Source organism: Schistocerca nitens, chromosome 1 (assembly GCF_023898315.1).
Source record: "Schistocerca nitens isolate TAMUIC-IGC-003100 chromosome 1, iqSchNite1.1, whole genome shotgun sequence".
Taxonomy (NCBI): Eukaryota; Metazoa; Arthropoda; class Insecta; order Orthoptera; family Acrididae; genus Schistocerca; species Schistocerca nitens.
In genome coordinates, this window is record NC_064614.1 from 962,084,971 (window position 1) to 962,099,965 (window position 14,995).

At 40.9% G+C, this 14,995-nt stretch overlaps 1 protein-coding gene across 1 annotated transcript in view; it reads right to left on the reverse strand.

Moving 5' to 3' along the window:
• LOC126237524 (uncharacterized) overlaps positions 1–14,995 on the reverse strand; it is a 76,275-nt gene that overhangs the window by 43,940 nt on the left and 17,340 nt on the right. The window contains exon 2 of the mRNA XM_049947704.1: positions 153–398. Coding sequence (XP_049803661.1) covers positions 153–265 — 113 coding nt within the window. The 5' untranslated portion in view covers positions 266–398. The remainder of the gene's footprint in view (positions 1–152; positions 399–14,995) is intronic.

Here is a 14,995-nt window from a genome sequence, read left to right on the forward strand (position 1 = left end):
CACGCAGTTGATTACGAAAGTGCTAATTATCGATTAATCTTCACTTTGAACTTCAGAGTTCAATTCATACATGCCACTACATTTTTTTTAAAAAAAGTAGATAAATAGAGAACAAAAACGTCAAACTACTAGAATACAGCAACAGTACTCACATATCAAGCCTGGTACAACAAATCCAAGAGGCGAGTATTTCACAGCAGGACTTCACTATGTGGTAAGGCCCACAGCACATCCACATGCACAGCTTCTCACAGCTGTTGGCCATCACGTAATGCTGCAGCTAGATCACTGGTGGCCTGACAAACAGGTTCATTTTCGAAAAGCCATTGTGACGAGCATTAGAAGACTACTTCCTTGCCCGGGAAACAAGGAACATTCTTTGCAGCTATAGGTGTTCCCTGAATAAACAGAGAAAACAAAACTGTGTTATTCTGTGTTCTTGGTAGTGCTCATCTGGAAACTGCAAACGCGTATTTCGTAGAGAGGTTAAAAGCCTTCGACTGTAATAGTAAAGAAAACATAGCGTATAGGTAGGAAGAACCAAGTTTTGGCATCCCGCCCGCGAATTAAGACTGACGCGCAATAATTTAAGGCTGTTTTCGCCAGAACCCGCTTTCGGCCATCGTGGCCCCGAAAAAGATATATGGCACTACTGAGGAGCTAACCGGAACCATTTGTAAATTAAAAGAGACGAAGTTTGTCGTAAACGGACAGCACAGATAGGTTATCAGTAGTAAACAGAGGCAATCCTGTTTGCTCCAAGTAAAATCTGACGACCATACACGGCTCAAAGTTACAATACCCTGCTACACAACTTCAGTTTAAAAAAAACTTTTCCAGAGATGGATCAGAGTAGAACTTAGACAATGTGTACCAGCGGTATCATGCGCCAGGCACGATCAGCACGATTACTGCATTTCACAGAACTGGCACTTTGATGCCAGCACGTACTATAACATATATGGCTTTTATCCTCCATTAATATGTCTCTTCGCAACAACGGTTAATAAAGTTTCTTGGTGATAGATCACGGTAACTGATATGTGGGAGCAATGAAATGATAGTTGAACTGTCGAAATTAATTAAGACAAAAATAAACATTTAGTGGTATACTTTTGGAGTGAATTTATGTCAAGTTTCCATTTATTTTCTCTTCATCTCTGAAGGTTAGTCCCCTTATGCAGAGGCCAATACGCATACCATCACATCAACGGGATTCACGTCCTCGTCGCCCTTTATCTACCTCCACACCAAAATCTTACCCTTGTTGTGAAACACATTGATTTTACTCTCAGCTGTCAAAACACTCTTGACACCAACAGTATTTTTACGCAATGTCTCTTTGGAGGATAATAAGTTTTTAACCTAATAAATGCATGGTCACTTGCGTGGTGCCTTATAACTGCGTTCTGTACATTGGATTACTACTCTGACAACTCTAGAAGACAAATCTGAGTTCTGTTATTCCGCTAAATGTGGCATGACTACAGATCAAGCCGTACTTGCTATTTTTTAATGGAGATTTAATATTCTGATCCGTGAAATTTAATTTTTGTTGCTGTGAGCCGGACATTTCCTAGTCACAACAGAGATTTTCAGTACGTCTTCGAGCGCTATTGCTTTTCTGGAACAGACTGAACAGTAGTAGATGAAACTGATCAAACTCACTGAAGTTCTATCCAGTGTCACTGGTGCATTTCTTACATCAAAAGGTTGTGCAGAGCAGCGATTGCCGTTATGGATATCTCCAATGTGCTGGGGTTTAAACAGGTCTGCAACTTTTATGTGCTTACAAGAGCTGTGGGAGAACCGCCTTAAGTTACTTAGGAAGTTTTATTATTTATTGCTAGTTTCGGTCGGCTTGTCCGTTAACAAATCATCCTGAAGAACGCAATACAGTGGATGTTAGGGTACATGACACTGAAGGCTTAACAAAATTCCGAATTATTCTAAGGCGGATAACATACCGTGTACATAAGCGGTACATTACAACCAGTCGTACAAGTAAGTTATTGGCCACAAATCGCACAAACTTTGCAAAATACAGTGTAGCGTCCACACATGAACATCGCTGTATGTCAAAACGTAAAATAATATTAAGTGGTACCTGCAGCGACCACGTAAGCGAGGCTAGTGGCGGCGTGTGTGAAAATATTGGCGCTTTTTTTTGTAATACAAATACAGTTTACACAAATCATTTGTAAAATACAATTTAACAAGTTTTGAATAGTCTACATTAATAAAACGTTATAAAATACATCAGGTACTATGACGCCACACACGGCACACACAGACTACTACAAAGGGAAACAAGGGAAGGACGGATGGCAGATCAACTACAGCACATTACAACAAAATGTAACCTGGTATAAGGCGTCTGTATAGCACGGACGTGGTGACTCGTATCGTACAAAAGGACGTGGTTGTAGTTATATTCTTCCTGTACATCAAATATAAACATAACAACAAAGCATCCTAAATACAGACATTAAAGTATAAATTGACAAGTAAAGTAGAAGGGTTATGGTAGACATTGTACAACGTGGTCTGTACGTTTGTATACTGTACAAGGGTTATTACACCCCTTCCTTTAAAATTTTATGTTTTAATGTCTGTTTAGGATGATTTACTGGTCCGTTTATATTTGATGTGCAGGAGCAAACTGCTACCACCATACCACCACGTCTTCTTGCATAATGTGGGTCATTACACCCGCACTGTACGGACGTCTTACATTAAGGTTACAAAAGTCATGAGAAACCTCCTAATATCTAGCCCGACCTTTTGCCCGGTGTACTGCAACAACTCTACGTGGCGTGGACTCGACATTTTGCTGACGTCCTCTGCAGAAATACTGAGCCATGTTGCCTCTACAGCCGTCCATAAAAGCGGAAGTGTTGCCGCTGCACGATTTTGTCCACGAACTGAGCTCTCCATTATGTCCCGTGAATATTCAGTGAAATACATGTCGTGGCGATCTGGGTGGCCAAATCATTTTCTCGAATGGTGCAGAATGTTCTTCAAACCAGTCTCAAACAACTGGTCTTGTGTCATGGTACTTAGTCATCCATGAAAATTCCATCGTTGTTGGGGCGATGAACTCGAATGGCTGGAAATGGTCTGCAAGTAGCCAAACAACCATTTCCGATCAATGATCGATTCAGTTGGACCAGAGGACCCAGTCCATTCCATGTGAACACAGCCTACACTATTACGGAGCCACCACCAGCTTACACAGTTCCTTGTTAACAACTTTGTCCATGGCTTCGTGGAGTCCGCACCACACTCCAACCCTACCATCAGCTCTTAGCAAACTGAAATAGGGACTCAGGGTGAAACCAGTATGGTTACGAGCCCAGGAGAGGCGCTGCTGGCGATGTGTTATCAACTGTACTCTCGTCAGTCGTCTGCTGCCATAGCTCATTAACGCCAAATTTTGCTGCCCTGTCCTAACTGATACGTTCGTCGTACGTCCCACATTGATTTATGCGTTTTTAGATGCAGTATTGCTTGTCTGTTAGTAGCGACAACTCTACGCGAACGTCGCTGCTCTCGGTCGTTCAGTGAAGGCCTTCGGCCACTGCGTTCTCCGTGGTGAACGGTAGGCCTAATGCCTGAAATTTGGTGTTTTCGGCACACACTTTTCACTGTGTATCTTTTAAATTTAATTCCCTAACGATTTCCGAAATGGAATGTCCCATACGTCTAGCTACAAGTACCATACCGCGTTCAGAGTCTTAATTTCCGTTGTGTGACCATAATCACGTCGGAAACCTTTAGAAATGACTCACTCTCGTCTGATACTTTCCCCTCTTTGAGGAAGTGTGTTGGGAAGTTTGTAGCCTTTCGGCTTTTACTCCACGTGTTTACTTGTGTGTGTGATAAATTCTGTGTGTTTTGGGTGTCTGCGTAATGTAATGAATGTTAGGTGTGTGTCTGGTACTTGCCTGAGGTCAGCGAGTGTTACACATGAATCACATGAGTACAATTGAAAGCCAAAAAGCTGTCCCTTTTATACTTTGCTACACGATATTACAGCAATCTGTATACGTGCATATCGCTGTCCCATTACTTTTGTCACCTGTGTGTGTATCATGTTACATTTTGTTGTACTTTGTGATTTAGTTGATCTGTCCTACGACCTTTCCTCGTTTCCCTTTGTAACAGCTATAGAGTATGCCGTGTGTGGCGTCATAGCGCCCGATTTATTTTATAACATTTTATTAATGTAGAGGGTTCAAAACTTGTTGAGATTTATTTTACAAATGATTTGTGTAAACTATTTGTATTACAGAAAAAGTACCAATCCTTTCACGCACGCTGCCACTAGCTTACCTTACGTGGCCGCTGTAGGTACCACTAAATATTTTATATTTTGACGTACAGCGATGTTCATGTGTGGACGCTACTTGCATATTGCCAAGTTTATGCGTTTGTGGTCAGTAACTTACTTGCACGTCTGGTTGTAGTGCAAACCTTACGCATGCCCTATGTTATCTACCTTAGAACAGATTTGGAATTTTGTTAAGCCTTCATTGCTATGTATCCCATCCTCTGTACTCTGTTCTTCAGCATGATTTAATAATGGACAAGCCGTCCGAAACTAGTCATCACTAAATAAACTTCCTACCCAACTTCAAAGCTGTTCTCTAACAGTTATTGTGAACTATTTTTTCTTCTTTGTTTTCTAAGGACTTTTTCGTGGTAACGTTACTGAGTAACTACGAAGTTTCAACATAATACTTTTTAGCTATGTTTGTCCTTTACCAAAGGAGAAAACTTTATTTTCCATTTGTGGAAAGAAGTATCTGTAGTATGGTGAGTTTTCGTAGAATCAGTTTCATTTCCCGAATGCGATAAATTTTGTGAGGATTTCTCTGGTACGAAACGCTAGTTTCGTGTTTAAATACTTTAAATATATCTTCGCACACGCTTGATTTTTTTCCCAGGCTTCTTTGTTTCCTTTTAACGGTCCTACGACTAGTAGCCTTAACGCTTAAGGTGAATTCTGGATGAATCATTGTTTTGTGACATGTTGTTGAACTTTTGCAGTTTTAGAGAATAATTCGTTTGTTGTAAACACCTTTTGTGGAAAAATCCTATTTCTTAATGTTCTGATGGATTCCATCTGCACCTCCATTCGGCTATCTATCTGAACTTCTGTACGAAAACCACCTCATACTATTGGCAATAATTATCGAGTAATTGATGTCTTCCCTATTCCCTTACTTTTGGTTCACGTGTACCCTTATTGCGCAGCTCAAGTACATCGGGTTGCTATTCATCAGTAAATCAGACCCCAAATAATCGTTGACGCTTAAAATGTCACACTGTGCTGAAAGTTACGTGGTTGATTTTGTTAACGTACGTACTTATTAATAGTGAAAAGCGTCTAGTGTTGCGTTGTGAAATAACATTCGTACAGTGACCGGTGTTCAAAAATGAAAGAAGATTGTAACACAAGCTTTTCACATTATTAACTAACCTCATTTGCAAGAATGAAATGTATAAACAAATCGTTATTGTACACTTGGGATAAACGAATGAGGTCAATCTGCTTAAAACAGACAGATCGGGAATTAGGATGCTCTTATTTTCATCGAACCATCCTGATCCAAGTTTTCCGTGGGATGGTTACTACTAAAAGGACACGAACCACCTCCCAACCGTGTCAAACTGACTGGACCTACAATGTACATGCCTGTATATAGCCTTTTTTCCTTTTATTTATAAAATCACGATACAGTAGAGTTCCGTTAATTCGAACTAACTGGGACCGGACCTTGTTCGGATTACCGATTTGTTCTTAGCCGGAATTACGGTGACGAGTTTCTAGAATGAAGTATACCAAACATAAGTAGGTACACCATGGTAACAAATGTGGGAACAAGTGTGGGAACAATGGCTCACTCTCACTCCCTGCCCTTGTTGTGCATTGTTGAGACCTTAGTAATGTCTGAGGTTAGTGCACTGCCAGTTGGCTCGCAAAGCTCTTGGATATGTTAGTTATCGGTCGCTGGCACGAGTAACAGTTGTATTGTATTCGTTCAGGTGAAGTGGTGTACGTATTTTCGTTATGAGTATACGGAAACATACAACGTTAACTCTCAATGAAGAACTGAATGCTTTGAAGCGGATACACAATGGTGAGAATTTATCTAAACTGGCAACGGAACTGGGTGTTGGGAAAGCAACCATTTGTGATTGGAAGAAGAACCGAGTGAAGCTTGAACAATCCTGTGCAGCGGCTTCGGGAAAAACGCACTAAATTCGGCAGACTTTGAAAGGGTCTCAGTACAAAAAAGTGGATGAAGCTCTTTTCCTTTGGTTTATGCAGGAAAGAGAAAGGGGAACTCCTTTGAGTGGAGCACTGGTTCAGGAGAAGGCATTTTGCCTGAACAAGTTAATGAATGGTGATTAGTCTTTTAATGCGAGTACGGGTTGGTTGGACAGATTCAAAAAACGTCATGGAATCAGTGAGCTAACAATTACTGGACAGAAGATTTCTTCTGACCGTGATGCAGCGAAGGAATACTAAGGGGGAGTTTGAAAAAATGATAAGATTCTCCCCAAAATATTTATAACGCTGACTAGACTGACCTTAATTTTAGGGCATTGCCAACAAAAAGCCTGGCATCAAATGCAGAGACCATGCTCCTGGTTTTAAAATGTGTCATGATCGTGTGACTATTAGCGTGCAGCAACTCTGCAAACATTAAAACTGATTTACAGAAAACTATTTTTAAGAATGCTGATCCAAGATGATAGCATTCCTTTAGTAGGCAAAATAAAGAAGACCAATGTGAAGAATTTTATTGGGCTGCTGAGGCATGGCAGAATATTTCAGAAAATACTCTGAGAAAATAGTGGAGAAAAACAGAATATCTCTTGAATTTCAGGGCAACATAGTTGAAAATGTAGGGGAAAATCTACTACAAATGATACAGACAATTCCTGGATGTGAAGAAGCTAGTGAAGTAGACTTAAATGAGTGGATGGCAGCGGATGGATCATGTGTGGAGAACCTCACTGACGCTGATTTAGTGCTGCTGTGACTCGAGACCAGGAAGTGGACTGCTGTGACGGAAGTGACAGTGGGCCTGAAAGCGACGAAGGACAAAGCTGGTGCCACACAGTGACGCAGCAGAAGCCCTTCGCCTCGCGCTACGTTATTTGGAGCAACAGCCCACTGCTACACCTGCTGATTTGATGTTTATGAGACTATGTTGCAACTATGCTTCAGATAACAGACTGTCTTCATTACGCCAAAAAACAATGAGTTTTGTCATGTAAAAAGTAGGGGTAAATGTCCGCTGTATTTTAGTAAGTTTGACAGCTTTTCTTTCATTGTTACGCTTCGCTTAACACTAGAACCGCGGCTAGGTCACTCGTGACCCACTTGATAATTCTTTCGTTTGTCACTCTTTTGTATTATTGCCTAGATAGTTACATTTCTGTGCCTTTTAAGAAATAAGGTAATTAGTGATTATACTTCATTTCACATTTTATGGCGAAAACATGGAAGAGAAATATGAAGATTCACCTATAACTGCGGAAGGGTCAGTTCTGACCCGCCCGGCGCAGTCGCTATAACAATCGCATTTTTCATGTAGCTTCATGCCTATTGTTAGTGTGTGTGTGTGTGTGTTGTGTGTGTGTGTGTGTGGTCAACAATCGCAAAACTCTTTTTTACTTCACATCCGGCTGACGTTCCAGTTTTCAGCAGGGGACGAGAGGGAGAGAGTTTCAAACAAGTCTGACCTTGTATGCAGATATTGCGCACCAAGAGTTTTGTACCACGAAAACGGGTTTAGTAGTCCATTCTGTCTGTGTAGATAGTGCTTGAAACTTACGAATATATTATGGCCAAATTTCTACGCACAGAAGAGGACATTATAAATGCTCTAAATGAGATTTTAGATAATGAATCTGAGGGCGAACCGCTAGAGTCTCTATCTGAGGAAGAATTTCCACCGCCAATAATTCCGGATTCTTCATCAGTAGACGATGTTACTCCTGAGAAGGTTCTACTGAATGCTGATGAGAAAGGTATGCTTGTTTGTGTGTGTGTTTCATAATAATTTTTGTTCATGTATATGTTGCGTAGACACTAATTTCAATTGCAACACTTATGTTTATACTTTGTTTTGTGTTGAATTTTTACAAGTTACATATTACATTTATGAAGGTGTTTTTTTATTCTAATATTACGCAATATATTCAATATTAAATCGCGTTCTAATACGTATAACTACTACTACAGGAACAGCTGCCACAAAGACTAAGTCAGCTCAAGGAAGTGGACGTCCTCAAGGTCGGCGTGGACAACAAAATGCCCAGGGTTCTGGACTACTTCAGTTTCCTTCAGGTAGCGATATTTTAGCACCCGATGGAACAACCTGGAAAGTTGGAGTAATAGGTGACTGTTCAGATGGAAGATATGGACAACAGAATGTTTTCAAAGATAGGACAGGACCATCTCCGCATGCAAAACGAAACGTGAATGAGACCTGTTACAGTGCATGGCATCTAATGATAACGAACAAAATCTTGAAACGTATTGTAAAATGTACAGAAACTGAAGCACGTCGTGTACTGAGCTCAGATGAGTGGACTATAAAAATTGAAGAACTGGAAGCTTTTATAGCTATATTGTACGTCCGTGGTGCTATTGGAGCTAAGAGCTTAGAACTAGACACATTGTGATCAGTGAAGTGGGGAAATAATTTTGTGAAATCAACAATGGCTCGTGACAGATTCAGAGAGATAATACTTTATCTCAGATTTGACATTAGATTCACAAGATCAGAACGACTAAGAGAAGACAAGTTTGCTTTGGTATCAGAAATCTGGAATGAATTTAATGCGAATGCAGTCTAGCTACATATCGGGTCCATATATAACAATTGACAAACAGCTTTTTCCTTCAAAGTACCATTGCAGATTCACACAGTTTATGGCCTCAAAACCGGACAAATTCAGGCAAAAGTATTGGATGGCAGCAGATAAAGACTCGAAATACATTGTGAATGCTATCCCTTATCTAGGAAAGGATGACACTAGGCGGAATGATGAGCGTCTTGGCGACTTTGTTGTAAAAAAAATGGATGCAACCTTACCTCAACAAAGGAATAAACGTCACATTTTACAATTTTTCCACCTCCTTAGCGCTCTCTGAGACACTGAAAGCTAATTCTACGAGTCTTGTGGGTACAATAAATCGATCTCGCAGGGACATACCAGTCTGCATCAAAAAGGCAAGAGAACAGTTATACAGCACAGTATTGTTGAAAAAAGATGATACCACACTGACTGTTTATCAGGGCAAGAGCAACAAGAACGTCCTGATTCTGAGCACTATGCATCCTTATGTGACGATTGAGGATTGTATAAAAAGAAGCCAGATACAGTTAGATTTTGTAACTGCTCTAAATATGGAGTGGACGTGGTCGACCAAATGGCTCGCAAATACTCTGTCAAAGCACCATCGAGACGTTGGCCTGTTCATGCGTTTTACAACTTGCTGGATTTGGCTGGGATAAATGCGTGGGTATTGTTCAGTTCTCTGTTGTGGTCTTCAGTCCTGAGACTGGTTTGATGCAGCTCTCCATGCTACCCTATCCTGTGCAAGTTTCTTCATCTCCCAATACCTACTGCAACCTACATCCTTCTGAATCTGCTTAGTGTATTCATCTCTTGGTCTCCCTCTACGATTTTTACCCTCCACGCTGCCCTCCAATACCAAATTTGTGATCCCTTGATGCCTCAGAACATGTCCTACCAACCGATCCCTTCTTCTCGTCAAGTTGTGCCACAAACTCCTCTTCTCCCCAATTCTATTCAATACCTCCTAATTAGTTATGTGATCTACACATCTAATCTTCAGCATTCTTCTGTAGCACCACATTTCGAAAGCTCATATTCTCTTCCTGTCCAAACTATTTATCGTCCATGTTTCACTTCCATACATGGCTACACTCCATACAAATACTTTCAGAAATGACTTCCTGACACTTAAATCTATACTCTATGTTAAATTTCTCTTCTTCAGAAACGCTTTCCTTGCCATTGCCAGTCTACATTTTACGTCCTCTCTACTTCGACCATCTGTTATTTTGCTCCCCAAATCTCAAAACTCATTTACTACTTTAAGTGTCTCATTTCCTAATCTAATTCCCTCAGCATCACCCGACTTAATTCGACTACATTCCATTATCCTCGTTTTGCTTTTGTTGATGTTCATCTTATGTCCTCCTTTCAAGACACTGTCCATTCCGTTCAACTGCTCTTCCAAGTCCTTTGCTGTCTCTGACAGAATTACAATGTCATCGGCGAACCACGAAGTTTTTATTTCTTCTCCATGGATTTTAATACTTACTCCGAATTTTTCTTTTGTTTCTTTTACTGCTTGGTCAATATACAGATTGAATAACATCGGGGAGAGGCTACAACCCTGTCTCACTCCCTTCCCAACAACTGCTTCCCTTTCATGTCCCTTGACTCTTATAACTGCCATCTGGTTTCTGTACAAATTGTAAATAGCCTTTCGCTCCCTGTATTTTGCCCCTGCCACCTTCAGAATTTGAAAGAGAGTATTCCAGTCAACATTGTCAAAAGCTTTCTCTAAGTCTTCAAATGCTAGAAACGTAGGTTTGCCTTTCCTTAACCTTTCTTCTAAGATAAGTCGTAAGGTCAGTATTGCCTCACGTGTTCCAATATTTCTACGAAATCCAAACTGATCTTAAATGATAAAAAAACTGAAACGCAGGGATTTGATCCTGCAGCTTTGGGAGGAGCTTGCTGAGAACTACGCAGCGACTAGAAAGACTAGCGTCCCTGTCAGACCTGAAGATATTCGTGACAGACAAAAAAAGCGAACACGTTGCCTTGTAAAGTCTAACAGCGAAGGAAACAAATCATTTGTGAAGTATCACATCTGCAAGAAAACTGTGTGCAACAAATGTACATCAAAAGACTTATTTGTGTTCATTATGTAACGGTAGCCAGTAAAAACACTCAGCAAATACATGTAAGTTTTAAAATTAAAATTATAGTTTATGTAATCCTTGCTTATTTTTGTTAATTTCATTCTAAATTTCCTAATGCTTCTAACAATAGATTCATTGGCAGTAACAATAACCCATTGACATAGGGGAAATAAAGGAAAAGACCGCGTGTCATTAGTGACCCAGCCGCGGTTCTAGGTATGTCCAAATATCAGCGGTTCTAGTGTTAAACCTAATGTTTTCTTGCCCATTTTTCTAATACATGTTTACTGTACTGTGTAAATTAAAATAGTGTGTATGAACAGCAGTTTACCGCACAGTTTTCCATACTTAAACTACCATTTTTCATGTTCGGATTAACCGAACGTACGGATTAGCGGGACTCTGCTATATGTGGCGTACCACAGATGAATAAAATACTACTAGTGCTACTATCACTTCTACAAAGAAGCTAATAAATTTTAATAAACCTTGTATAAAGCAGCAACAATCGATAACACCTTTCACAAAATGTAGATTTTATTTTTTTGTCGAAGTTTTCGTCGATGAAGTGGGTTAGATTCTTAAAGCACCATGGAGGGAGCAGATGTAACTTGACTGTCCGCTGTGTATTTTTAACGTATTCACTCACGAGTAACCTCGCCCTGGGACGAGTGTTTCAGGTTATTCTGGATACAGCTTTAATGAGTACTGCTGGGTGTTCCAGCTTCTTCTTCGCACCAGCGTTGACTTTTATTTGTCTGGGGAGCGAAGTTTCTTGGCTCCGAGTCTGACATGCCGCGAATAACTTGTCTACACAACGATCACTTTTCACATCCTGCCCAATAGTTTCTTGGTATAGTTGTGTAATCAGCAGTGCCATCTTATGAAAAGAAAGAAACAATATGGTGTTTTGTTTCGTTCGCACTATGATGAACCAGATGGTGCTGATTGGTTTGTGTGGCGCTCAACTGCGCGGTTATCAGCGCCCGTACAAATTCCCGACCTTTGCTCAGTCCAATCTGCCACTCTCATGAAAGATAAAGAAATGATGAGGACGACACAAACACCCAATCATCTCGAGGCAGGTGAAAATCCCTGACCCCACCGGGAATCGAACCCGGGACCCCGTGCTCGATGTGAGAACGCGACCGCGAGACCACGAACTGCGGACAAGTATTCTCGAATATGGAGATGATGGCCTGAAATATTTTCTGGTCAGTCTGATTTACAGCGACTTCAACAAGATAATGGCTAATGCCCTGCCTATCTGTCAGACTCAGTTAATGTTCCTTCTGCGATGTGCTGTCGATGAAACGTTAAAGACAAAATATTTTAAGCTCTGTCTTTAGCGGAAAGAAGATGCCACGCCACTTGTTCTCATTTCTCAGGTTCATCAGCTAAACGGGTGTTACCTTATGGTGCCTATCTCTTGCAGGTTAATATAGAAATAGTTACAGCATGCGTTTAAATTCTAGACATTGTGCGGCTTAATGTTTTTAAGCTGTCTTCCAGTTGCTACCAGGTAAATGTGACCGGGTGGATTACTTGAGTTCTCTTTGTGTGCATGACAGTTTCGCAGCAGCTTTTACAACCAGTTATTACTGATTATGACCTGTTAAACTTACCGTAATTGAAGAGTATTTTACAACAGAAGCGTTTTGCTTTTATTTACAAAGCATCTTCTGTGGCCCTTGTTTTTACTCTTCCTTTCACAGCAGTATGAGGTCGAAAGTTGACCGTACATTCAGTCTTGCCAGTTTTTCGCCTTGTTTGAAACCACATTTTCTTGCGCTCCATTGCGGTACTCCCTTTGTACCTCTTTTAGAATTTCTCACAGAACTAGAGCTGTAGTTACAAGTCCTCCGCAATCAACAAGGTGAATAATTGCTTGAGTGAATGTACAACCTAGTTCCTTTCGATGTCAACGTCCGATAACAATGAAGGAAAAAGCATTTGTTTGCAGAATATGTAAACACCAATAACCGCTGAAGATGCTTTATAAATAAAAGCGAAAAGCGTCTCGTGTATACTTTTTAATTGCAATAATATTAGGACGCATAATAACCATAATAATACTAATAATACTTAACGAATTAATCGTATGCATTTTAGATGATTTCAAACGCTCAATTTCAGTAGCATTTGCTTTGTGTATAACTACGGATTTTGGAGATGAAAGTGTCAGAAAATTAGCTTCCTTTGCATACTTCCACTAATTGATGTCATATGGAACCAATTTTTTCTGGCGAACCTCCACAAATAGACACAAAGTAATGATGCAAAGAAACATGCTGTGAGGATAATATCTGATGTCCATATAGGAAAGTTAAGAACAAGAACTAACTGCTGTCTCAAATACCGTGACACACTATGAACTTCGCTGGAAGAATCGTGTATAATTGGAAAATAATAGTGATATTCATAAATATAACACAAGGAACAGAGCCACCACTATCCACAACTTAACTCTTGCACGAAAAGAAGCAAAGTTTGCAGCCACAAAAAAAGGAGAAAGAATTATCACAATCTCCTGTGCAGTAAAGGCGCCGGTAGCTAATAGAAGTTTTTACAGCGAATCTAAATCATTTCTACTTTACTATTCCCAGTAGTCCATGGACGATATTTCGAGCAGTTAGTATGAATGTAGTTCATTAGTTTTACCAAATATTGTTTTAAATTAAATTTAATGCGAAAAAATCTATTTATGGATGGCCAGCATATTGCCTCGTTTTCACAGAGGCAATTATTTGTGACCCTATAGACAAGTTCACATTATGGCAAGTTATCATCAACATGATTGACAGAACAAGCAAAAAAAATCTAAAACCATCTCGCTTGATCACACGTGCATAGGGGCTAAAGAGGGAACTAGAGAAATCTGTTCGGAAAGCTCAGATTTCTACACGGAGGATCAACAGCGTACACTAAAGGTAAGAAAATTTCAAAGTTGCTTGGTCAGAATGTAAAACTGAAAGCGTGATCGAAAATCTTATTTATGGGGCAAACTGAAAACCAATGAATTCACTATGACCTGACATCGATCAAATGTCACTTTCTGATTTTTATTTAATGTTCTATAAACAGCTTGGTAATCAGATAGGTATTAATTTAATCTTATCTAATGCGGAAGACAGTGCCTGGGACTGTTAACAGGTCTTTTTGAGATTTACAGTACATTACGTAATAGCTCGGTGTCTTAGCGACATACACTCCTGGAAATTGAAATAAGAACACCGTGAATTAATTGTCCCAGGAAGGGGAAACTTTATTGACACATTCCTGGGGTCAGATACATCACATGATCACACTGACAGAACCACAGGCACATAGACACAGGCAACAGAGCATGCACAATGTCGGCACTAGTACAGTGTATATCCACCTTTCGCAGCAATGCAGGCTGCTATTCTCCCATGGAGACGATCGTAGAGATGCTGGATGTAGTCCTGTGGAACGGCTTGCCATGCCATTTCCTCCTGGCGCCTCAGTTGGACCAGCGTTCGTGCTGGACGTGCAGACCGCGAGAGACGACGCTTCATCCAGTCCCAAACATGCTCAATGGGGGACAGATCCGGAGATCTTGCTGGCCAGGGTAGTTGACTTACACCTTCTAGAGCACGTTGGGTGGCACGGGATACATGCGGACGTGCATTGTCCTGTTGGAACAGCAAGTTCCCTTGCCGGTCTAGGAATGGTAGAACGATGGGTTCGATGACGGTTTGGATGTACCGTGCACTATTCAGTGTCCCCTCGACGATCACCAGTGGTGTACGGCCAGTGTAGGAGATCGCTCCCCACACCATGATGCCGGGTGTTGGCCCTGTGTGCCTCGGTCGTATGCAGTCCTGATTGTGGCGCTCACCTGCACGGCGCCAAACACGCATACGACCATCATTGGCACCAAGGCAGAAGCGACTCTCATCGCTGAAGACGACACGTCTCCATTCGTCCCTCCATTCACGCCTGTCGCGACACCACTGGAGGCGGGCTGCACGATGTTGGGGCGT